Source organism: Tympanuchus pallidicinctus, unplaced genomic scaffold (genome assembly GCF_026119805.1).
Source record: "Tympanuchus pallidicinctus isolate F22 unplaced genomic scaffold, pur_lepc_1.0 scaffold21, whole genome shotgun sequence".
Classification (NCBI taxonomy): domain Eukaryota; kingdom Metazoa; phylum Chordata; class Aves; order Galliformes; family Phasianidae; genus Tympanuchus; species Tympanuchus pallidicinctus.
This window is the reverse complement of record NW_026294733.1, coordinates 12,043,610-12,068,789: the sequence shown is the minus strand read 5'-3', so window position 1 is coordinate 12,068,789 and position 25,180 is coordinate 12,043,610. Positions and strand designations below refer to the sequence as shown.

The window sequence follows — 25,180 nt, the reverse complement described above, 5'->3', positions numbered from 1 at the left end:
CTTGACTTGATTTAATTCTAAGCAAAGCAGACAAACCATAAGCACCGCATGCAAGTGGGCATGAGGAGAAAATCTGGGGTTTTCTACAGAATGACATAGCTCACCTTTTTGTTAATGGCTGAAAACTGTGTGGATCATCTAGACTTGTCTCTATACATTTTGCACACTGCCTTATCTGAAGGCAGGAGTTGTGTATGCCAAGATCATTGTGTACTTACTTAAATAATCTCTTGTTACTAAAGAGTACGTGCCGAAAAAACGGAGTGCGAAAATCTAGAGCCTGGTCCTCAGATCTGCATCTTCCCACAAGTTCAGAAAGGAGCTGCGTCACAGCACTGAGTCATTGGATGTCATGTTTCAGGGATTTGCTTTACTGAAGGTGAAGTCATTTGCAAAGAAGCAAAATGTCTCTTCAGGTGTCAAAATTCCTTACAGTTCTTCAGTTAACATGGCGCATGGTCACATGTTCCTATTTCCTGACATCTCTTTACTTTTGCTTTGTGAGAGACTCAGAAATAGCCAGAGGAAGGAAGGACTCTTCAGTGAATTAAAGAGAACAGATATGTTGCAGCTCGAGCAAATTTAGGTGATGTTAGTTATGTTGTTGCTGTATGAAGTTGTTTCTGGTACAGGTGTGATATGAAACAGGTGAACTTTTAAGGCCCTCAGTAAGTGCAGAACTGTATTCATTTTTAATTGTATCGCTCCCAGGAGAAATATCTGTGCAGAAATATTTCTGTGGCATTGTGTTATGCTGCTACTAATTCTGGCATACCTATATATAGTAAGTTTTCAAGAGAGACTTGCATAGGAATTGTGGTGACTTTCTACATTGGAACAGTTGTATTGCTACAGATGCATATCAGTGTATTACTGCTTTATGATATAAGTTACAGTTACTATCATATAACTTATTTGATTTCTGAGCATCTTGGTAAAACCAGTGTGTATTTCTCTGCTTCCATATGTTTGTACTCGCATCAGAGAACTGATAGAATTTAATTTAACCAAGCAAAACGTAGTGGTGCAATTTTTGTGTCAGTGAAGCCCAACAGGCATGAGTGTGCAGATACTGCATGCAGGTTGTATCCATCACTTCAGGAGCTGTCAGGATTGTCAGCAAATGGGTATTTGGCCCAGAGTGTTCTATCAGCTGTTTTTTGCTGCAGGGACAGACTCTGATGCTCTCTCTTCCGTGAACTGTTCTGAAGTCCTGGGAACACTCTTATGTAGTGATTTTTAAGGTATTTCAGAATTTGGAGTTTTATGAAATTTCAAGGAGTTTCTGGAAAGCAAAACTCCAGGTTTCAAAGTCCGAGTCCAACTGAAACTGGAATTTTGTGTCTGAGTTTCCTTTATTGTCGTTTGCTATACAAATCAATAATACTACAGAACAAACCCTGAGGTGTTTTCTCTATGGGAGTGTTTTCCTGAATTAAAACCCAACATCTGCAGGACCGACTCAGCATTCCCACCAAAGCCAGTGGGAATACCTAAAATTGTTGTGGCCGTTGATGAATTTTATGTAGATTCAGAATAACTCAGGGCACACTGAATCAGAATAGAGGTTTCAGTGTATCATTTAAAAACTGTATGATCAGCCTGAATGCTGTAAAGCAAATATTTTCAGAAAGACTGTTACATTTGTACAGTGCTAGTGTGTATCAGCCAAGCTACAGTATTAATCTGTTCTGATTTTATTCATTCTTTAAGGCTTACAAACGTTCCAGAGGCCAGACAATCGCTGGAATTAAACTTCTGAAATTAGGAGAAAAATCTTGTAGGAACTTGACGTTGAGATTTCAAAACACATTTGAAGGAAATTTCCAGTTTTGTTATGTATGTGTTATCTGTGTTCAGTTTTACGTTCTGCAGTGCTTTACAAAACCTAAGGTGTGCACAGTGCTAGCTGTTCACACAGGGGTGGGATCTCTGGAGGTGTTTAAGGAAAGGGTAGGGGTGGTACTGAGGGACATGGTTCAGTGGGTGCTGTTAGTGGTTGGCAGACAGTTGAACTGGATGATCTTAGAGGCCTTTTCCAACCTTAATCGTTCTGCAGTTCTATGAGATGAGCCCCGGTAGCACATGAGTAGGGATGGGTAATATTTAAGCATTCACCAGCTGTCACTTGGTGAGGTACCCAGCTGGAATGCACTAGAGGGGAACCTCAGTATGTATCAGAAGTAAATCACTGGGGCCTAGCAGCAATGAGAAAGGAAAACTTGCCCCCAGAGGTGGGCTTTGTCTTCCCACTGCCACTTACCATGGGCATTGCTCGTTTTTGAGAAAATCCCTACCATTATATTCCTTAAATCAGTGCCTAAGATGTTGCCTTCTATCCTGTCTGTTGGTGTGATGCATGTTTGTTAAAGGACTTTGTACCTGTATGCTTGGGAGATGTGGGGCAGAGGTGCTCCTTAACCTGACTGGATGAGCCAATATTGAATTGTCTGGAAAACTGAGTGTGTGTCTGTTCTGTTTCATATGCTGACAGTGAGCTGTTTTGACACACAGCCACATAATCCACATGTACTGCAGATTCAGAAATTTCAAAATGGAAAACAAAGAAACAAACAAACAAAAAACAACACCAAAAAAAGAAAATTTGGGCTTCTAATCATTTAGTTAGTTTGTTCTATCAGGGCATTTTGTTCTCAATCTTTGAACTTTGTGATCTTGAAGGTGGATAGCTAGACAAAAAAAAAATTGGTAACTTTTTTTTTCTTAGAAGTATTTGGCTCCTGTTTAGACCACAGGATGAAACGAGCAGATCTCCTGATATTGTAGGTGCTTGGTTTCTCCATCTGCCCTTCTTGCTCTGCACAGACCCACATTTGTCCTGCTTAAAAAGATAGGTAGGACCACGATACCTGCAGACCCTAGAGTGCTGGGCATATTAAATATGAAGGCAAATATTCGGAGTAGAGAAATGGCCTTGAAAAGTAAATCAACACATGAGTATTGAACATAAGTAGGGTGATTCTACTCTTGATGTTGTCTCTTCTAATTCCTCTAGTTCCTCTCCGATAATAGTGGCTACAGTTAAAAGCTGATAGACTGGTAATCTCAGCAGTGCTGAGTCAGAGTTAGGGCAGTTGTTCTTCGGGATTTGTTGATCGGGTACATTGTAGTAAAAACCTTTGGGATTCACAATGTAAGCTGGTGCTCTCAAAAATCACCCTGCATTGGGGCAGGTGCCCAGACCCTCAAAAGGTCAATGAGAAAGACTTTAGCTGAAAACTGAGGTCTGCTGTTGCATTTCATAGAACAGCCCCATCCAGAAAAGATTTCAGCAGTCATTCCGAAAGACCTGGTGAGGAACAAGAGGAACTTTGCACTGGGTAATAGGTACAGCATGCACCCCTGGAGGATTATGCTCAGTGGTTTGTCTCCATAAATACATCAGTAGTGACTTATGTGCTGTATGAATGGGTACTTAAGTTTATTGCTTTGACTGTGATTTGTGGCACTGGGGTAAAAACTTACTGCAGCTTCAGCACCTTTTCCCCCACTGCTGAGGTGGTTGAATTTCATCACTCCACTTTTTGTCAGTCCTCTAACATGTGAGCAGAGGAAGATACAACAGTAACTGGAAAACAGCTTGTATTGCGCTTCTCCATCTTTTCTCCAATCACCTTGAGCCTCTCTTGTGTTAATGGGAAGCTGAAGCCCACCTTAAATGCACTGAAGTCGTGGGTGTGACCTGCAGAATTCCTCCAGCCCGACAGCTGGTGGGCCTGCAGCAGGGGCGAAAGGAGGGCGAGGGGCCCCGCAGGGGCTGGGCAGAGGGACGGTGCTGCAGCGAAGATGAATCTCCGTGGGAGCAGAGGGGCAGGTCTTCGAGAAAGAGGTCGTCAAACCCACTGCAGCAGCACACAGACGGCACCAGGCTTGGCTGGAGGCCCGGTTTTTTTCGGCGCCCTGCGCTGATTTAACTCTCCCAGGCGGATGCATTTTAGCACTGCAGCAGCAGGTCCAGAAGTGCAGGCGGCTCGAGGCCCGCCCCGCGCCCCCGGAGCTTCAGCAGCGAAACCGGGGCGGAGGCGAGGGGCGGCGCGGCTGGGCACGGCCGGACCGCTCCCCTCCCTCCTCGGCGGCGGCTACCGGCAGCGAAGGGCCCGGCGCTCCGAGGGGCGGCAACACGTGGGTGAGGCCGGGGCCGCGGGGGGGAGCGGGGCTCGTCCGCACGCCTTCCCCCCCGGGACCGGGCCCCGGGCCGGCGCGGCGCAGCGGAGCGGAGCGCGGCGCTGGGAAAGGCGTGCGGCGGAGGGGCCGCTGTCCGCGGCCGCGGTGCTGAAGCGGAACCCACCCCTCCCGCCGCGGAGCCGCTGTTCCCGGCCGCGGTGCTGAACCGGAGCCAGCCGCGGCTTAGCGTCCTCCCCCGCCTCCGCCCGCGCGGCAGCTGGAGCAGGAGAAAGCGGATCCGGCGAGTCCCGGTCCCTCCTCCTTCCTCCTCCTCCGCCTTCTCCTCCTCTTCTTCCTCCCCGGAGCAGCCGGAGGGAGAGAGGTCGGAGCCGCCGCCTCGGTCAGCCTCCGAACATGGGCCGGGCAGCCGGCGGCGGCCGGCGGCTGCTGCTCGCCGCTCGCGTGAGGCGGCCGGGCGGTGGGGTGTGAAGCCGGGCCAGGGCCGGGCGAGGCGGCTCCGGCGGCTTCCCACCCCCGGCTATGGCGGCGGCGGCGGCGTCTCGGCGGAGCCGCGGCGGGGCGGTGGCGCTGGGCCTGCCGCTGCTACTGCTGGTGGGGATGAGCTGCGGGCGGACGGCGGGCGGGCCGCTCCGCTACTCGGTGCGGGAGGAGCTGCCGCACGGCGCCTTCGTGGGCAACGTGGCGAGCGACCTGGGCGTGGATCCGCGGCGGCTGGCGGAACGGGGAGCGCGGCTCACGTCGGGCAGTGGCCGGCAGTACCTGGAGCTGGAGCTGGGCCGCGGGGCGCTGCTGGTGCGGGAGCGTATGGACCGAGAGGTGCTCTGTGAGTTGAGCCCCACCTGCTTCCTCAGCCTGGAGCTGGTCATCGAGCAGCCCATCGAGGTGCACAACGTGGAGGTGGAGGTGCTGGACATCAATGACAACGCGCCCCGCTTCCCCCGCCAGGATTACCGGCTGGAGATCAGTGAGTCTGCCATGCCCGGAGCCCGCTTCCACATCGAGAGTGCTCAGGACCCTGATGTGGGCACCAACTCTGTGCAGAGCTATCAGCTGAGCCCCAGCCACCACTTTGCCTTGGACCTTAAAGGCTTCCAGAGTGGCAGTAAGCTCCTGGAACTTGTGCTGCAGCAGCCGCTGGATCGAGAGCAGAGTGCCCTGCTGCAGCTAGTGCTCACTGCCGTGGATGGTGGGGATCCCCCCAGGTCCGGCACAGCTCAGATCTCTGTGCGAGTTGTGGATACCAACGACAACCCACCTGCCTTTGATCGCTCTACATATACCGTGAACCTGCTGGAGAACTCGCCACCTGGCACGCTAGTTGTCAAACTCAATGCTTCAGACCCCGATGAGGGCTCCAATGGGGATGTGATCTATTCTTTTGGCAGCTATACCCCACAGAAGGTGAGGCAGCTCTTCCGTGTGGATCCACATTCAGGGGAGGTACGGGTTAATGGCACCTTGGATTATGAAGAAGCATCCTCTTATGAGATCTATGTGCAAGCCACTGATCAGGGCCCTGTCTCTATGGCCGGGCACTGCAAAGTGCTGGTCAATATTGTGGATGCCAACGATAATGTTCCTGAGGTGGTCCTGACCTCTCTGTACAGCCCAGTGCCAGAGGATGCAAAGCCAGGAACTGTGGTGGCCTTAATGAGTGTCACAGACCAGGACTCTGGGCTGAACAAGCAGGTAAGCCTGCGTATTCCTCCTGGCCTCCCTTTTATGCTCAACTCTTTCAAGAATTCCTACACCTTGATCACCCAAGGCAACTTGGACCGTGAGAAAGCAGCAGCCTACAACATCACAGTTACGGCTACTGACTCTGGAAGCCCCCCTCTCTCCTCCCAGAAAGTGATCCATGTGGTCATCTCTGACATCAATGACAATCCTCCGCTCTTTGAGGAACCTGTGTACTCAGTTTACGTCCCTGAGAACAACCCCCTTGGAGTTTTGCTTTGCACTATCAAGGCCACTGACCCAGATGTCGCCGAAAATGCCTACATATCCTATTCTCTGTTGGATGGGGAGATTGAAGGGCTACCTGCCGCCTCCTTTGTCACCATTAAATCCGACAGCGGTGACATGTATGCTGTCAAATCCTTTGACTATGAGACACTAAGGGAATTCCATGTGGTTGTCCAGGCTCAGGATGCTGGGATCCCATCACTGAGCAGCACTGTCACTGTCTACATCTATGTGGTAGATGTGAATGACCATGCTCCAGAGATTCTGTATCCTACCTCAACCAACACTTCAGCAGCCCTGGAGATGATCCCACGCTCAGCTCATGCTGGATATTTGGTAACCAAAATTATAGCCATTGATGGGGACTCAGGACAAAATGCCTGGTTGTTCTACTACATAGTGCAAACCTCAGACCCAGATTTGTTCAGGATAGAGCTCCATACTGGGGAGATTAGGACTACTCGGAAACTGAGGGAGGAGAGCACACCTACTTTCAACCTGACGGTGGAGGTGAGAGACAACGGAGAGCCACCGATGTCTTCATCAGTAGCCATCACTGTTGCCGTGGTGGACAGAGTTTCCAAAATCATCCCTGATACAAGAAGGCACGTTAGAAGTCCGAGCAATTATTCAGAAATCACTCTTTATCTCATTATTGCTTTGTGCTCCATCTCCTTCGTTTTCCTTTTCACAATCATTGGGCTTAGTGTTATCAAGTGCTACAGATACAGTCTGTACGGGGACTCCTGCTGTACAGGTTTCTGTGGGGTCAGAGAACGGTGCTCTGCTGACTTGTACAAGCAGGCCAACAACAACATCGATGCGAGGTTGCCTCACGGTTTAAAAGTGCAGCCCCATTTCATTGAAGTGCGGGGCAATGGGTCTCTCACTAAGACCTACTGCTATAAGGCTTGCTTAACTGCAGGATCGGGAAGTGACACTTTTATGTTTTACAATACTTGTGGGCCAACAGGAACGGTTCCCTCTGCAGTGGTGACTGAGAGGCATCTGACAGGACAGAGTGGGCAGAGTGCACAAAACCTGATCATACTTAAAAATGACTCCATTACTCCTAATGAGGTGAGGCTACGTTGATAAATGGTCAGCACAGTGCTCTGAGCAAATTTGTACTTAAGAAGAGGTTCAAACTGGAAAACTCTGATTAAGTGTATTTCCTTTGGGGCTCACTGGCACATAGTGAGAAACATGGTTCTAAAGTATTCTAATGTGTGCAATGCATTTTGTTTCTAGGTAAATACTGGGAGTTTCAGGGTCCATTTGGTAAGTTCTTTATCTGTCTGTGTGAGATTCGCTTCATTTTTGCAGCATTTGCTATGCAGAGTATTGTGTCCTTCCCTTTTCTCTTACACATCTAAAATTGCCTGCTGTCCTAGAGTGCTAAGAAATGACAGACACAAGTCTTGAATTGTTAATGCTAAAACTAATACTGCAGGAAAAAAAATAAATAGATTAGCTTGGAAATGAACAGGTGATTTCATGGCAATTGTAGATGTTTGATACTTCATGGTTTTGATACCTAAGCAAAGTTGTTGGATTTAGATAGCTACAAAAATATGCTTTGCTTACTGATTTGGGCATATTTTAGTTGTCTGAATGCTGCAAACCCTCATTTGGTAGCATCTGTTCTACCCAGTGCTGCATCACTGACAATCCAGTGACATCTTTATAGAGAATTACAGCAAATTACCATTGTGGTGTTGCATTGTGACAACTTCTGACCTGCTGGGCTGATATTGAAAATTGTTTAACACCTGTGGTTTTGCCAGCAATGTATGAACCTTTTCACTATCATCCCACAGTGCAGCATTAATGGCTGCTTCATGTTAGCATGCAGCTAGCCTGCAGTTAGCACGTAGTTTGCATGCTCTGCAGTTTATTTTGTTCAGAGATAGGAGCTAAATCTGGAAATACTGGAGAAAATCCTGGTTCACGATGGGAAAAAGTTGCAAGTGCTGTGTGTTTGTACTCTAGGATTGTGTCAGCTGTAGGATCCGTTTGTGCATTAATGTGTAGTGTGCGTCTGGATATGGGGAAGCTGGGGGGAGGAGTTGTGGGGGGGTTGAAAGCAGCCTGACTTGTATGCTTTTGCTGGAGAAATATAACTCATTTAGTTCTTTGAACTTAAACACATATGAAGATATTAGCATCTTTTGCAACTGGTTTTGCAAGAGAATGAAGATGCATGAATCCTGAGGACCAGCAAATCTTATATAAAATTGCTTTTAGAGAGCAATGCTCAACCATTTAAAGCAAAACAGTTTATAATGTATGCAGTGTTTTTCCGTAATTCACAGTGATGTGGTGTGGGGGGTGTATTTTTTCCTTCATCTTCTCTGCAATTTTTGTACCTTAAGTTCTTTCTGAACATAATAAAATCCTATAATCTGGTATTGGAGGGAACGTGAGAGTGAAATATTTCACACAGAGTGAAATTCAGACTTTCAGTCCGGCTCTCTGGGGAAAATGAAAAAGAGTAATAATTGAAAATTATTTCATTTTGGATGCAAGAGCAGCAGGAAATAAGTTTAATAGACAGATTCTTGTCCTGTTTTAGGGAATCACTCCACTGAATGCAGTGAGTTTGCAAATTTTGAAAAGCAGGGCAGATCAGACAAGGGCTGGACTTGGAGTACAGAAGTATGGGCATACATAGAACAGATGAGCAAAGGGCTGCTGGTGTGCATGTGTGACCCAGAAGAGGAGTCAATTAGTCCAGTAGTTCTGTGTGATGTAAATGGAGGTGAAATTTGACTAAAGCTACTTGTCCTAAATTGTTTTCTTTGGTCTTTGCGTCTTAAGCTGCCCTGTGGTAATACATACCATGGAGATGTGTCAGTGCCACGTATAATGAGAAAATGGGTGAATGTGTTGGCATTCACTGATTACTGATTCCTAACTAATTACATGCTATAAAATGAGAAGTGTTTTCCTTGTTTCGACTTCGGCACGTGCACCAAGAATTGCCTCCATTGCTTAGTAACACCAAATCCTACTTTTGATGAACAGTGACATTTGTATGATAGATCTTTGGAGGACTGTGCTCTTCTGTTAAGCTGAACTTAGAATTCAACTGTAAAGGCCCATGCCTCCAAATTGAAGCACAGCGATGAGTGTCATTGCCCTTGTGACAGTTTACACAATTAATCTCTGATGTGTGTGTCACTTCTAGAAAATATCAACAGGTCTTTTTTTCTCTCTCTCCTTCTCCTCTTCCTTCCCCTCCCCTCTCCTTTTTGGAAATGGATATTCTGGTAACTGTTGAATGATGGGAATGGGACCAGCTGAACACGCTTTGTATGCACGCGTGCCATGTAGAGAGTTTCATAGCGTTGAATTTTACAATGTTGTTCGTAGTGAGATGAAAAATATTTCAGATATGTTCAGAGTTAACTTCAGTAACTTAGCCTCAATAATGCTTGATGCAATAAGATCTCAGTCCTTTGCGTACTTGCTGGTAAGTTCATTTGAACTTAGCAATTGCTCTTTGCTAAGTTGTGACTGAATCCACTGAGTCATTCCATTGGAGGGGAAAGGGCAGCTTGTTAAGGAGAAGTGAGTTTTTTCTATCTGTTGATGCACTGGTGTCTGTGCGACTGTTTTATTGCCCATGTCATGAGATTGTAATGGGAGCTCATTTCTGCAAGGTAACCTCTGCTTCTGCATCCCCCTTGCTTATCTGTGTGGTCTTTTTAGCTTTAGAAGAATATCTCAGACTCGGTGGATTTAGTAATAGAAGAAACATACTGATGTAGCAGCACTGAAAACCTTACAAACAGGTATTGCTGGAATAGTCTAGTGATAAGGTTCAGAGTCTGGGGTTAATGAGCATTGCTCTCTCATCAGCTAGATCATTACCACAGGGTGAGCAGGCAATGTGGGCACGAAGATTAAGCTGGCAAGGTATTGCAGCTTCACTGCTGGCAGTATGTGAGTTTATGAGCAGCCTGGATTCCTGCCTTTTGGGAAGGAGTGCGTGAAGGGGAGATTTTGCTGCTGTGCACTACTGCAGTGATGATCCATCATTTTCAGGGAAGATTTCAGCATTTCAGTCTGGAGTCCCTTTCTTCAAAAGCCTGTGGAGATGCTGAGTGATGTCTGAGCAGTGTCTGATCCTGGTTTTTCTTTTCATTTCTTCTGTCTTCTTGTTATCTTGTGTGCAGTTAAACTCGACCATTGTCTTGTGTCTCATGACAACCTTTCCCTTTCAATGCAGGGATGAACAATCAGATCGACACAGGTTTTGGCTGAAGTTTTCTTTCCCTGAGGCACATTCTTAAAGATGAGTGGGCAGCTTGGATCTTTGACAAAACTAGATAGGAGCACTTCTGAATGTAGATGTCCTTTTACCTTTGGGTGTGCCTGTGTGTGTGGCACATGATGGCAACAAAGTACAGTGATAATCATGGTGTCCTTAGGTAACTTTGCATTGTGCTCTGTGCGCTCTTTTCAGAAAGCACAAAGGCTGCAAATGAGTGACTGTAAGACCCAGTGGTTCATTGGGCTTTTGCATTTGTTTGATCACACTGCTCTACTTCTGGCTTCCCCTCTGTGTTTTGTACTTCAAGGAAAGCCTGCCAAGCACAGGGTCAAAAAGCAAGCAACACTTGAACACATCTTGATACTGCTTTTAAGTGCCAGCATGTTTCCAAGTGTCTAAATCTAATAAAGCCACAGCATTGTCTTACCAAGAGATTTCTCACAGAGGCTTTAAAGGTATTAATGGTGGAATATCTTACAGTCTCAGTTCAAGAACTTAATCCTCTAAGAAATTCTCCAGCCCCACTGACATTGTAAAGGTTAACTATAAATGTTGGTCCTCTTATTCAGGGTCCATATCCGGACCTGTTCTGCTAAGCAGGGGCAGTGCTGTGTGCTTCAGGGAAGTCGGACTCTTAGTTTGATGTGTACTGCTGTGCCAGCAGAAATTTGCATCTAATATTAAACAGGGGAGTTTTCCTTCTCTTGGAACTCATTAAATGCACTTTACAGAAGCGCTTGCTTGTTCCTTTCATCTTAGTTTTCTCAGAGTTAGAAATGCATGTGAGCACTGACAGAAGGCAAATCTTTGGAAATTTTAGGCTCTTCTAGGTTCCTTTCTGATTCCTTGTGTGACGAATGCATGTTCAGACTATAAATAGGCTGTTCTGTGCGTCAAATTAATCTGAAGCATTTACAGAAGGGAATCAGTAACAGAAGTATCTGCTTTTTCGCATCTGTCAGCACCGTCTCACAGGACAATAAGTAGAGCTGTGTGTGGTCAGAGGTTGTGAAAGGCCTTTTATTATTGCTTCGAAGCACATACATCTGATAAATATAGCTTATGTCGTGCTGTTGTGTGTTTGTGTGGAAATGGGAGCGGAGTGGGATGCTTTTAGCAGTCTCATCAGCTGGTAGCTGTTTGTAAATGTTTCATTCACACTTCTCTACCTCAAGCAGGCCCTGTTCTAACACCCGCTGAAATCATTGGGAGGTTGGATTTTCATGAATGTGGGATCAGAACATCAACATTTTCCAGCAGTTTCTTCTATCTATAGAGATCAACTTTACTGGGGTAAATCATCAGGTGAAAAAAAAAAAAAAGGATCAAGCCAAATTTTTGTAGCAATGTATTCTCAGTTCTTCTCTAAGTAGCAGTGAAATGCTTTAATTAACCCATGCTATGCAACTGAAGAATGAGTGTGTGAAATTTTACTTGAGCTTTTATGCTGTTAAGATGACTTCACTTATAATATAAATTCACCTATTGAACTTTCCAGTATGGTTGGTTGATTGATCACATTGATGCTTGTGGTTATGCAGAATGTAACCTTGGCTCTTGGAAGAAGCAGGAGGAACAAACTGTTGGCATGAGGTGCTCACCTGGTGTGATGGCAAACGCTGCTGTAGGCATCTGGATGGGTCTTTGTTCACCTTACAACAGATGTTGAGTGTTTTTACTAAATGAGAAAAAGCAGGTGATGGGAGAAGCAGGAAATGGTGCTCGGTTGTGTGGTTTCCCTCTGCTCAACTGATGTATGGTAAAAGTAGGACCACCAGCTTTCAAAAACCTCTGAGGACAGGCTGAGGTGATGTTACAGGTAGAAAAATGAACTTGTATGTGACAAACAGTGTCTTGTGACAAGTTGGGAGCTAGAGACGTGAAAGGAAGTGTATTGATCTTCATTTGCATTGTGTAACTGCCAGGGGATTTACAGATGGGGAGAATTGGGACTACTTTAGATTCTGTGTTCCTCTTTGTGCTTCCTCTCTGTGCTCATGCTTTCTGGCTGTAACCCTGTTCTGGCAGTGCTGACCTGTGATGCAGCAAAGCAGGGTTTTTTTAGAGGAGCTTGCAGACAGCATTCAGCTTTCATCAATGTAGCAATACAGTCTTCTGTTCCATGGGACTGTGCTGAAGACATTGCTCCACTCTGAAAATGGCCATATCGTGCCATGATGCAGTGACTGCTAGCACCATATTTCAATGAGGCAGGTTTCAGCTTGTGGTTTGGTAAAGGTAGGCTGTTCCTAACCAGAGCCATGGGCCAAACCAAGTGTGCAGACTGGGAATGCCTGGTGGGTGTATAAGGAAAGTGCTTGAAAGTCAGATGTATCACGCTGGCTTTTGGTTGGAATAGAGTCTTCCGAGGATGGTGTCGTCTTTTGGTCTTGTGATGAAAATAGTGGGGCTTTTTCACCTCAGTCATGCTTTTTTTTTTTTTTTTTTCTTTCTTCCCCAATGTATTAATCTATTTTTTGCTCAGCCAGTGAGTTTTCCAACTTGCTCTTCCAATTCTGCTTTGCCATTCACGTGGAGAAGTTAGTAAGTGGCTGTGTGTGCACTTAAACCAGAGCATGAGCCGATTGCTTTTTCCATATCTAGAGGTATGTGCCTGAGATAATTCCTCCTTTGGACTCTGACTATCACTGCAGCCCTGTCTGAAGAGTAATAGCACATAGAGAACAACAGGAATTGGCTGTAAGAGGCCACAGCATCTAGATAATAACCTTTGAAAATACCACAGTCTTCTAATTGCTGATATTTCTCTTATTCTGACATTGTGACTCTCAATCCCATGGAATGAGAATTTCTAACAGATGAGTTTCTCCTGCTACCATCACCTATTTACCACTTTGTATCTGAAAGTTTACAATCAACCATCAATTTTGTGAGGTTTTTGTTCTGTTTGGTTTTTAGCTGAGAGCTTCCCAGCTCTTGGTGAGAAAAAAAAATTGGTGTGCGTTGAGCAAATCATGCTTTCCCCTTTCCTTGCTCCTGCCTAACTCATGACAGACTTTTCCAGCTCTTCAATGCTGCTTCATCTGTGTTTTGCTTGGAGCAGTGGTAGCATTTCTTCTCCTCACACTGCCTACAACCTTGTGCAAATTTGTGACTTTCACTTCTCCTGTTGTATGAAAGGACAGGGACTTCTCTGCTCTCCCACCCCTGTCCAACAGTTCCCATTCTGCAAGCAAATGTCCAGCAGAGGAAAAGCCAAATCTTCTGGTGTTAGCACCCTTCATACATTTAGAAAAACAAACTTGGGGAAGGGTCTGATTAGAGTATCTTCTGTCTTTTCTTTCATTGAGTATTTCTGTATGGTTGACTTTACAGTTACCTTGACATCCTTGGGACTGGGGCCAAAATGGAATGAATCAGAAAATACTGGCAACATGCATAATGGGCTCCTTGTCAAGTCATTTTCTGCTAAACTCAGCAGAACCTGAGCATGCCAGACAACTGGGGTCTAAATGGGAAGGAAATTGCTAGTACAGATGTTTAATGTGTGGTTGCAGATAGAAGCCTCCTCCCTTTTGTGTAATTCAGACCATAAAGGATACTGAGGATGCACATCATCCAAGAGCATCTCACTCTTGAGTGAAGCTGGACTCAGGAAGTACAGTAATAGAATGTTGGGGGAGGTTCTAATTGCACCATTTTTATTTGAATAAAGCCTATTGATCCAGGGAAAAGCATGCCCAAAACCTCGAGAGGAAAAGCAGAGCTGGCTGTAAATAATTGAGAGCATTCAACACTTTATTTTTTCTCTTCAACTAATGGGGCCAAATTCATTTCTGATCTGATTCCAATGGCTTGAACAGAATTAAACCATTACTGTCATTTATTATTTGTGTGTTTGGCACTGTATGAGACACACCACGAATGAGTGCAGTCCATTATATTCGTGGACATAAGTTCTCTCTTTGGATTCAAGTGCCTGACGTTAATCACTGGCTGCAATATCAGGTACAAACTAATGCTTTGAGAATCCTGGGAAATAACCTTGTCATGTTCTTAGGGCTGCATAGAAATGCAAAATTTCAAAAGACCTCAGTTTGCTGTTGTCTACCATAATTGAAAATTCTTTCAATGGTCCTCTGACTCTGCAAAGGCATTTTTGGAGCAAGTTTTTGTTCAACAGAGGATATCTTAGCTATCTGTTCATTTAGCAAGCCACTCTGCAGCAAGTCAGCATACACTGTTGGCCAAAGGGCATTGGTGTCTGCTTTCCCCTTCCTTCCCTTATCCCCCCTAATGAATAAGGAGAATGTAGAAGTTCTTGATATTGTGAAAGAGCACGTCTGCCTTTGATAAAAGACTTGCTGCAGTCTGCAAATCTGATACCATTTAGTGCAGTCCTCTGCAGTACATTAAATGCCAGCAGAAACTTCACAGCAGAGGAGCCCACGTGTCCCCTTTGCAGGGGGCTCCATTTTATATGTCCTTAGGCAGATGCTATTTGGCTCAGCAGCTGAGCTTCCTTGGCTCATCAAGTAAAGCAGCAGAACGTATATTATGAATTTATGATTCCTTTCTTCCTATGCCCAGAATGTTTATGAATATGGAAAATAACTGTCCTCCAGTTTCCAGCATTATATGTCTTTTCACAGAGATCATCTCTAGCCAAAGGCCTTGGCATCCAAACAAGTTGCTTTGTTGCAGAGATCATCTCTGTGTGACCATTTGAAAGTTCAGATTCATAGAAAGATTACAGAATTCTGAACGTTCACAAAAACCGAGGGTCACCATGCAGACTGTTTGACACCAACCCCAAAAGGAGGCAGGTCTACATGCTTTTCCACACATTTAGTGTACGCTAACCATGTTTTTCTGGGCTTTTGTTTCTACAGCCAAAACACTCCAATCCTGACTGGCGCTACTCTGCGTCCCTAAGGGCAGGAATGCAAAGGTAGGTTGTGTGCTGCCCCAGGCACAGGGCGTTCTTTCCTTGGCCTCTCTGACAAAGACCAACCTGTCCCCCTTCTCTGATGCCTCCAACTGATGGTATCTGTAAGCTGAGATGGGAAGAAGATTCTGCTACTGTCACTTTGAATCTCTAAGTATGACAAATTTGGGCTGACTGCATCTTTTGCTATTACTGTACCACCACTGATCTCTGCTTTTGTTGTATTTGCTCTCTGCCTTTTTTATGTTGCTGCCTTTTTTATGTTGTTGTCAAGGTATCAGATGCTCCAATTATTGAGTTATTTAATTGCAATTATACACTATTTGTTTTCCTTCAATTTCCCTCATATCTTCAATGCTGATAGGTTTTAGTAGATCATATGGCATTGGTGCATTTTCCATCTAGCTGCCTCTTGTTGCCATAAGTATGGTACTCCTGCAGCCAGTCTGAAAGCCATTGTGGTACAAACAAGGTGCTAAACACAGTTTAAAGCATGTTCTAAAGCTATATATGGTAGCTGTTGAGTCATGGCTGAACCACTGATTGAGCACCTGGGGAAAGGACCCAGTCAGCCCTAGGAGCACAGGTGAAGGCAATTCAGCTGTGTGACCAGAAGGGGTGGAGCCTGGCTGCACCTTTCTTAGACCTCATTGAAGGGCTGGCTGCCTCTGGGGAAGATCTCTTGTGGAGATTTCTTCTTAGTGAAGTTTTTCCCCTATGAACCTGGACTCTTTTGATATGGGTGAGCAATCTTCCCTTCCTTTATAGCACCTCTATTTTGTGCCAGTCCTTTTGTTGTCACGCCTTTGTTGTAACACCTTTTCTTTATTGATCTGTCCAATTGCTATAAGATGTGAGGCAGTTTTCATATAAGGCAATGCGAGGCTGCCTCCAAATCTCTTTCAACTGAAGATTCCCTGCATAAAATCATGAGCAGACTCCGCTATAATTTACTACTCAGTGCATCTGGAAAGGATTATAATAAAGCTTTTTTTATGGAGCCTAGATGAAATAATATCTTTGCTTCCCTTTTCTGAGCAGAATAGCAAACTGGTGCAACGTGATTAATGACACTACCGTGCAGGTATAGATGGAACTGTAATGTTGTGGTAATTTCTAAGATAATACAAGTGCAGGAATTTATGCTTTTTTTTCCAAAAACTGCTCATGCAGTGCAGCCATGGCCATCATTTTTTATCTATTATCCATGGTGTTGTGGACTTTTTAAGGTAAAAGTCAAAAATTCAGATTCAGAATGTCCATTTCTGGGACTTCCACGCCATCATGTTGTTCAGGACACAGTTGAATCTGAATTCCTTTCTATTTGGAATTGAAGATTTTGTCTGAAGTTACTTAAAGAACAAATGAGGAGTCAGAGCTCGTTTAAAGCAATTAGTCCCACGTGCAGAAGAGTTAATGAAGCCTTTCTTGGAAATGGTGCATTCCTCTGTTCTCTCCCATCAGCATCCTTAGTCCTTCCCTGAAATCTCTGGACAGGTTTACGTGACCTCTCCAGCAGAGGATTTTCATAAAATGCTGTTTTATTTATAAAACATGTAGAAATGTGATGTTTGTACGACCTTTGGCATTTGTTGCATTTAGTTGAAAATGCCCATTAAGTTGGTAGTGTGGAAAAGAGCTGAGGGGCTGATGAGCAGAGACAGCAGTACGGTCACAACATCCTGTTTTTCTAATGAATGGCACACAGATAAAGGAGCATAGATTTGCATTCAGTGCAGCACATTTTTTTTTCACTTTCTTCCATGTTGGTTGATATACAGCAGTGCTGCTTTTTCAGCCAAGTGCTCACCATGTAACATCATGTTTGATGTGATGCAGTTTCTGTGTTTTCAGGTGTATTTCTGAATTGTTCACTGGAGTAGCATATTTACAGAGGCTCAGCGCTAATTCAGCCAACCTTTTATTATTTGCTTTAATGTTAATACATCGTAACAGCAAGAATCTTTGCAAGCTTCCCCGTCAGCAGCTTCCAGTCAATGAAAGCAAAGTGTTCTGGGATTATGTTTGTTTTATAAATTCTATCACAACTGTGTTTTAGTAAATAATCAAAGCTTGTTTGTAGCAAATGAGAATAGCTGATTCTCCAGTGTTCCAGCAGGAATTTGTTAGCTTGAAACAGTACAACAGCAGTGTTTGCATGGTGACCAGTTCAGTAGTAGTAGCAAGGAGAATATTATGAAGCCAGAAGATAACTGTATAATCTAATCATGCTGTGTGCTTGTTCAGTGCTGTGCATCTGGAGGAGGCAGGAATCTTACGTGGAGGACCAGGAGGGCCTGACCAGCAGTGGCCAACAGTCTCCAGTGCTACTCCAGGTAAGGGTGTGAAGGATATGTGAATTATATGTAAGGAACAGTTAGAATGTACCCTTCATTTCCTGCCTGTTTTCATTGACTTGTGCGTGGTGATGGAAACTAAATTATAATTTTATTGTCAAAATAAATGACCAAAAATGCTTATTAGGTTATAATTCCTTTTATTCAGCCATTGAGCGATGACTTCACAGCAGTCAATAAGAACTGGTAAAAAGTCTACAGTGAGTTAAGGAAAAAAAAAAAGTCCAAATCACTTGCAGGCAATGAACTATCCTTACTTTTTGTGTTAGAACAGCAATAATGTAGAGATGTGCTTGACTAGAGCAGCCACTCACTGGTGTGATCAGTGCATTCAGTCACATTCAAAATGAGCCTTTTAGGGGGTGCTCTGTGTAGGGTCATGAGCCTTTTAGGACAGCTCTGTGAATCCTCCAGGTGTTCCAGTGAGAAATGATGCTTTCCATCACAGAGCTAGATCAAGTGACCAGATGTGGGGTCTCCAGCAGAAAAGATAAGAGATGTTTTTTCTTGCTATTACTTTTCAATTCAAAACTTTCCATTAGCTTATATGCGCATTTTACCTGGATGAAGGACCAAGGAGCAGCTTTGGGATTTGCATTCACAGCTAGAACATACCCATGGATTAATGTTGTGCAGCAAAACCTGTATTGCTATTACAGAAGGCAATCTGCAAAAACAGACTTAGCAACAAGGTACAATGGGCTCCTTGGCTGTAATTACCTGGTTGTCCTGTGCTCTTCCTTCTGTTGCAGGCTTTGCAGGAAGATGCAGTTTGTGCATGTTATGCAGAGTGTGAAACTATTGTCAGTGTATTTGAAAATGCCACCACAAGTACACTGTAACCTTTGCAGAGGGTTTCCTAAGGCATTCAGCTGCGCTGCTCATCCTTCACTATGCACTTAGCTTGTTACCTTATTCCAAGCTCAGTATGGATGCAAAAATCCACTCAGATGTTTGCTTGCTGGTAATGCAGATTTCTAACTCGGATTTTTCTGAACATAAATGCAGAATTAGGGTGATCCCCAGACATCTGGGGATGCTTGTTGGTGTTTGGGTTGCAGAGTGCAGTTCCACTGACTGGACTCCCCGCTGGGGTTGTATATTTTTAGACTCATTTGGGGAATCTGAATGTCTCTTGGTCTCAGGAGCAGCACCAACCTTTGTCTCCTAGTGCTCTTTGCCTTCATCACCACGTGTCTGCTGCAAAAGCATCTGGTTACGTGTGGGTTGCTCACTGCTCTGTATGAGTTGGCGGCTGTGAAGAATGCCCCTGCTGGGCAGGGGGGTTGGAACTACATGATCCTTGAGGTCCCTTCCAACCTGGGTGATTCTGTGATTCTGTGATTCTGTGACCAAGCTGTAAGACAAGGGGAGAAACTGGCAGGTGGCTCTGTGGGACTGGGTCACTGGAGAAATGCCAGTCCAGGAGCCAAGGCTGTTTGGCCTTTGGACTGGCATCATCCATCATTGTTTCTGTGTATTTTATTTCTAAGTAATATGTCCAAACAAGTTGTAAGGAATATCTTCTGCCTGGGGAAATACTTCTGCCATGCAGAGAAGACATGACTAATTAAAATGGTAGTATGGAATATCCATGCAAGTTACAGCTACTTTTAAATCCAGTTTTGTGAATCAGGTTCCTTGTAAAATACTTTATTTTCCTGCACAACAAAGACTTCTTTTGTCTTTTCCCAAGGGTATGTTGACCCTGACATAACATTATCAGCCCTCTTATAGCAGATTTTGGGTAGTATTATTCTCCACTCTTTGCATGCAAAACTACAGGTGACTGCAAACAGCTGATAGGAAAACCTCAGGATTAGTGAAAATTAAGTTATTCATACTCTGAGTACATTATCAAGCATCACATTTTTGGTAGGTTAAGTTTGAGACTTTCAATATTTTTACCAAGTTAACATTCACAACTGATGCAGAGAAGCGACTCACTATGGTACATTACAGTTGATTGAGCCAACAAAGGCATTTGCTCCTGAAACATCATCTGCATATGAATGGAGTGCACCTGTGTCTGGATAGGCTGCTAGATGAGCTGTTGGTTATCCCTGTGATCATTGGCATATTATGGCAGCTTCAAGTTTTTGACTTCTGATTTAATAAGCCACTTCCTAGCCTGTTCTGTGCATACATGCTCCATGTAGTGTTTTTAGTCGATTAATCCCAATCAGTTTGTCACTCAACTATTCATTCAATTAAACAATCCACAGTAGTAATGGATAAGATGCATTATGGAGACAGATTCAGAAAGGTAATCAATGAGAGCATTTGAAGGTGATGTCATAGCAGTGCTTTAAGAAGAATGAACACGACAAGTGCTAAATCACTAAAGCTTTAATTCCTAATGCATTGCTGTGCTCAAACATCATGTGATCTTTAATCAAATCTACATTGTCCAAGCAAGGCCTGGTCTTCATTTGACAGCACTTTTACTGGCTTTATAGCATATTTCACCCATACAAGGAAGAGCAAATCCTGATTTGGTACATTTTAATTGCTTACATTTTCTTATGCACCAATCCAATAGTTTGTAGTCTTGTGGTCAGGATCCTTCCAAATGAAGTAGGATGAGAAGGTTCCAATTCCCCCTGGGTAGAGGACAATGTTGGGCTTAGCTCCCTGCAGCATCTCATTTGTCCCCCATATGCCACACAGCAAGACTGGGAGCTACAGACAGGTTTCGGGTTCCTGCTCTGTGCTCTGAGTCCTTTGAATTAGCAGTTGGATCATTCTTCCTTCAGGCAGTCACTGATGAGAGTTGATTTCATTTTCTGGGTGTCTAATTCAGAATAACTGGAGCCTGGTTTCTGAAAATGGTGGAAGCTTGTAATCAAAGAGGTGAACGGGAGGTTTGTTCTCGAGATATAATACTGCAGACATCTAAGAAAGTCAGACCTATCCATAATCAGAGCTCAAACTCGGTGGGCACTGAACATGTCTGTGTGTATTTCTACATGCTCCAGATTCTATTGTATAAACTAGAGCTGGTAATGTGAGTTGCTTCACAAACAACATTCTAAAGATGCATTCTCAGCACACACACAGGGCCCAGGAGAATAAGTTTTTGCAATGCAAAACAACTGTGAGGAATTTAAAATCCTCTGTTCTAACAGGGCTTTGTGTATGTGCAGTAAATAAGGTGCAGGGCCACACACTGCACATGCAGGGTGAAAAAAAAAAATGAATTTAGAGAACGGTGTGAGCAAAATGAAAAGCCTTCATGAGAGAAAGGAAAGGAGAAAATCTGAAATTTGTAGAATGGAGCTGAATGAAAGCTGTAACCAATCTGAATCTTACTGGAATTTCTGAAGTCCATGGCAAACTGCCCACTGACTTCAAGGAAGCTAGGATTTTAGTGTCTGTCCTTAGGAGCATGTGCGAAAGGCTGAATTAAGTGACATAAGCAAGAGTATGCTTAAGGCGTATTAATTTGTGTGCTTCTGATTTGGCAATGGCAACGTTCTAATGGCTGTCATTCTTATTTTGTTTCCCCAGGTAATCTAGGTGGTAGCCTCGTTTCTTAAAGCACTCTTACAAAAAGAAAAAGACATTATTGTGTTAGATTCTATGACCTCAACATGGGCAGTCTTCCATGCTTGGCACTCATAGTGCATACATTTGTCCCTTGAAACTTCCAGTAGTACTCACTGCTGTTCCCTCAGAGAAGTGATGAGGAAGGTGGGACAGGTTGGCCGTGGGTTTCAAGGCAACTTAATAAGTACTGTAACCAAGAAAACCAAAGTTCAGGTCTGGCTCTGGAGAGTACTGTGTACTACATACATATGTATGTATATATATGTGTATAATGTATCTACATATTGCTCCTTGTGTGCCATCAGTGCAAGCCTCACTCTTTCAACGTTTGTCCTCTGCAGTTTCTCTCTCAGTTTTCCTCTCTCTGTTGGAACATCTCTTAGTGTTCCTTACCTCCTGCCTGGCTCTATTTCCACTTCTTCCATGCTGTGCCTATGTACCAAGAGACTCTGTGTGCGCTTAGGTTTTGTGCTGGGAGCTGCAGTTGCTCTGGAATAGATTTCTGTTTCTCCCAAAAGGTTGTTCCAGCTGGAATGCAGCCGAAATCTGTGGATGGAGTATGTGCTGTAGAGTAAGTGATGAATACTTGCAATTGAATGAGAAGCAATTACAAATATGGCAGAAAAGAAAATAATCTGAAAGGTAAAGTTAGACTTCCTACTTAGTTTTGTACTGCTGGTTTAGGGTGGAGAATAGTGCTGTAGAGGAGAGGCTGCAGAAAAGGTGTTAGAGGAAAGCAGATGCTGAGATCTTATTCCTAGAAATAATGGCCAAGAGCAGAGTGAATACCTTGATGGGAGGAGGAAATACTACAGCTCTCTAGCGTAAGCTGTGGCATACATGATTCTGTGTTTTGCAGTTTAACAGGCATGCCAAGGGAATGACTTGTAGTTCAAGAAGAACATTCTTTCAGAAGGAACACTATGGGAAGGGCTAGCATGAGTGTAGGGGAAGTGTTTGTAGGCAGGGGAGGTTTGAGAAGGGTAAGGGGATGGACTAGGAGGAAATAACAGGAGAGAAATGAGAGTAGGAAGGCAAGTGCAGAGGATCAAGGGAAGGGAAAAAATGGAAAAGGATGCTAGAGATTCTGCAGGAGCAGATAGCATTAAGGATTGGACAAGGCAGACTCTTTAGAGAGTACTGGGAATAGGTGACTGGAAAGAAGATTGGTGCACTCAGATTGGGTAATAGGTTCTGGAGAAGGGGGCAGAAAGCTATGCTTTCTGAACAGAGGTTCATTCTTCTTTTCATGGAATAATTACTTATCTCTCTGCATCTTAACATCACTGCTGTAACACTGCTTTTGAAATTCAGCAGGCATAACACTCCAGTAAAGGCTCACAGGGGGCCATGATGCTGTTGCAACACTCTTGGCTTCTGAAGTATTTTACTGAAAATTTCAGTTTAAGGAAAAAGAGCCTAATAACAATTCTGACTCCTCTGAGAACTGAGCTGTAACATATTTCATATAATAGAGCTTTACATTGTGGTTTCAAGTGGAGAGCAATTTCTTCCTAAATGTCAATGAGTTTCTGTTCATTTTCTTCAAATGACCTTCCTTACCTACAGAAAAAGGGACTCATCAACCTCTTCAACCAGTTAAGTCACTGCAAAGAAAGTACAGGGGCTGAAAGTGTTGCTTCTTAGAAACTGCTGTAGGGTAATTGATGAGTAACAGCTCAGAATATTGGTCTGGCTTATCTTTGGTAGCTCATCGATTAAAGCTGTAAAAAGTAATAACTGATGTGCAACTCAGAATACATAACAGGGATCTGGATTCATTACAAAATGTCGTAGCTCTTTAAAATAGAGGAAGCTGGAAGATGCAGCTGTGCACAGCTCTACCCTGTACAATAACCAGTTTTCCTTGGAATTTTGTAATTGCAAGTTTGAAATCTAGAAATACCTGCTTATCAAAATACGATCTCTAAGAAACTTACCTTTGTTGTCTAAGGAACTCTACACTGCATGTACTATTTTTAAAGAGGAAAATTGACAGATCTTTGAATTTGCCTTCAAATCAGTGATTTAATAAACTTCCAAAATGAAGGTTATGGGAAGTTGAAGTAGTTCCTAAGCCTACATTGTGAAGAGTGAAAGAGATTTGATTCGCAGCTTATTATAATCAAGGAAAAATCATCCACATAAATCATACTAAAATCATTCTTAAGCAACTGCAATATCCCCATCAGGTCTGTAGAGTCCAGAGGAGGAAACTGTGCCAGCTCTTTTATGTAGATGTGGAGCAGTGAGGCTATACTGAAATAGAAATAATCTGCTGGGACTGCGTAAGGCTAAATCCCTTTCTCTTATCCCATGCCAATGACCTTGCTTGTTGGATTCTCAAATCAATTCCACCCATTTGCTGAGACCTTCAAGGTGATGCATACTCGTCAGTTTTGTCCCAGCTCCCAGAACAGTTTATTCCCATGACAGATCCCATGTGCTCTGTTTTCTCCATTTTCCTTAATTATCTATTCTGCCAAAGGTGCATCCTGTTCCCTATTCAACATTTTCACCTACTAACTCTGGTCTATTCCCACTCATCTCCCCATTGGGTGTTGCTATTTTAGCCACCTGCAATTCAGCAGACATGGCTTGGCCACCCATGACCTTTACAACATTTTGCAGTGAACTAAGAATTTCCTATGGGAAATGCTTATCCTTTCTGGCAGCCTGATGGGAGCTGAGGATTGCAGAAGCTGCTTGGTCTGATGAAAACGTTTTGGAGTCAGACATTTGGTAAAAGAATACATCAGAAAAATATCAGTTTATGTGTGATAGATGCTGCTTGACATTTGGCTTATTTTTAAAAAGCTGAAGACTATCCAGATGAGGAACATTTCTGCTTCACCAGATGCGAGCACACTTGAAGCAGCACTTTAGGCTTTCACTGTTTGCAGGCAGGAGTAGGTAGGTGGATGTGTTGGTTCAGATATCTGTTCAGCTGAGTGGGCAAAAGGGAGAAATGTGTTACACAAAAATTGCAGTGAGTTTAACATGGCTAATGTGAGACTTACCTTCTGTGGCTTTATTCTTCTTAGCTCAAAAAAAAAAAAAAAAAAAAAAAAAAACAAAAACCAAAAAAACCCACGACTGACCTGAAATTGCATATGTGATCTTTATCATAGGGTCCATTACTCTTCAGTGCAAATTGGTTGATCGGGTGAGAGATTTTTGTAGTGTCCTTGAAGACATAGCGTAAGAAAAAAGACTTTGAAAATAGCTGATGATGGAGACTTCAAAGTTGTGTGACAAAAATTACATATTTGACAAAGAATTGACGTGAAAAGTAATGGCTTTGGAAGAGTTTGTGCCTTCATGAAGTGAATTATTCTTGATTTCACCTGCTGCAAAGATTTATGAGAGTAATTAACTCAGTAGCCCCAGGTTATGAAGAATGGATTTGTGCATCTTGTCATTTAGTGAAGTCCCTGCACAAGCACGGCCTTTCCCTTTAGGTGTGGTTCCAGGCTGACACCAATTGTTGTGTTTCCCAAGCTGGAGATGACTGTTTCCAATGTTTGATCTCTGCATGAGATGGTTGTTCCAGACCACATTTCTTAAAGATTCACATAAGACTTACAGCTCCAGCTGAGAAACTAATAATGCAGGATTTCTACAAACTTTCTAGAGCCTAAATAAAATAGAGTAACAGAGGCAAGTAGCTAATAGTTGTTTCTGTTTGTAAATGGTGGAGAAAAGCAACTGTAACTCAAGTCTGCCGTATGAAGGAGTGATGAAGTAAGAGATTTTACCTGAGATGCTGTAGGAAGTGATAGCTTGAAGCTTGCCATGTGTCACAGTGTCTGTAAGTAGGCAGCCAGCCTGGGAGCTGCATTTGGGCTTTGGATGTTGAATACCAGAAAGCGGGGAGCTGGTGTTGAGGGTTGCGGGGCCACAGAGGTGGTGAGTCCCTAAACTCACAGGGTGGAGATACAGAGCTAGGTTCAAAGTCTGTAGCTTTTGTAGGCT

The 25,180-nt window shown here is 43.8% G+C and overlaps 1 protein-coding gene across 12 annotated transcripts in view; it reads left to right on the top strand.

Moving 5' to 3' along the window:
• The window catches only part of LOC128081353 (protocadherin alpha-C2-like), a 188,603-nt gene that overhangs the window by 139,517 nt on the left and 23,906 nt on the right, over positions 1-25,180 (top strand). For 10 of the 12 annotated variants that reach the window (XM_052684487.1, XM_052684489.1, XM_052684490.1 and 7 more), the window contains 2 exons: positions 15,244-15,302; positions 17,547-17,635. In XM_052684487.1, coding sequence (XP_052540447.1) covers positions 15,244-15,302; positions 17,547-17,635 — 148 coding nt within the window. Of the gene's footprint in view, positions 1-4,650; positions 7,192-7,362; positions 7,393-15,243; positions 15,303-17,546; positions 17,636-25,180 lie in introns of those variants that run through there. The other 2 variants (XM_052684488.1, XM_052684494.1) reach the window with 2 other exon arrangements.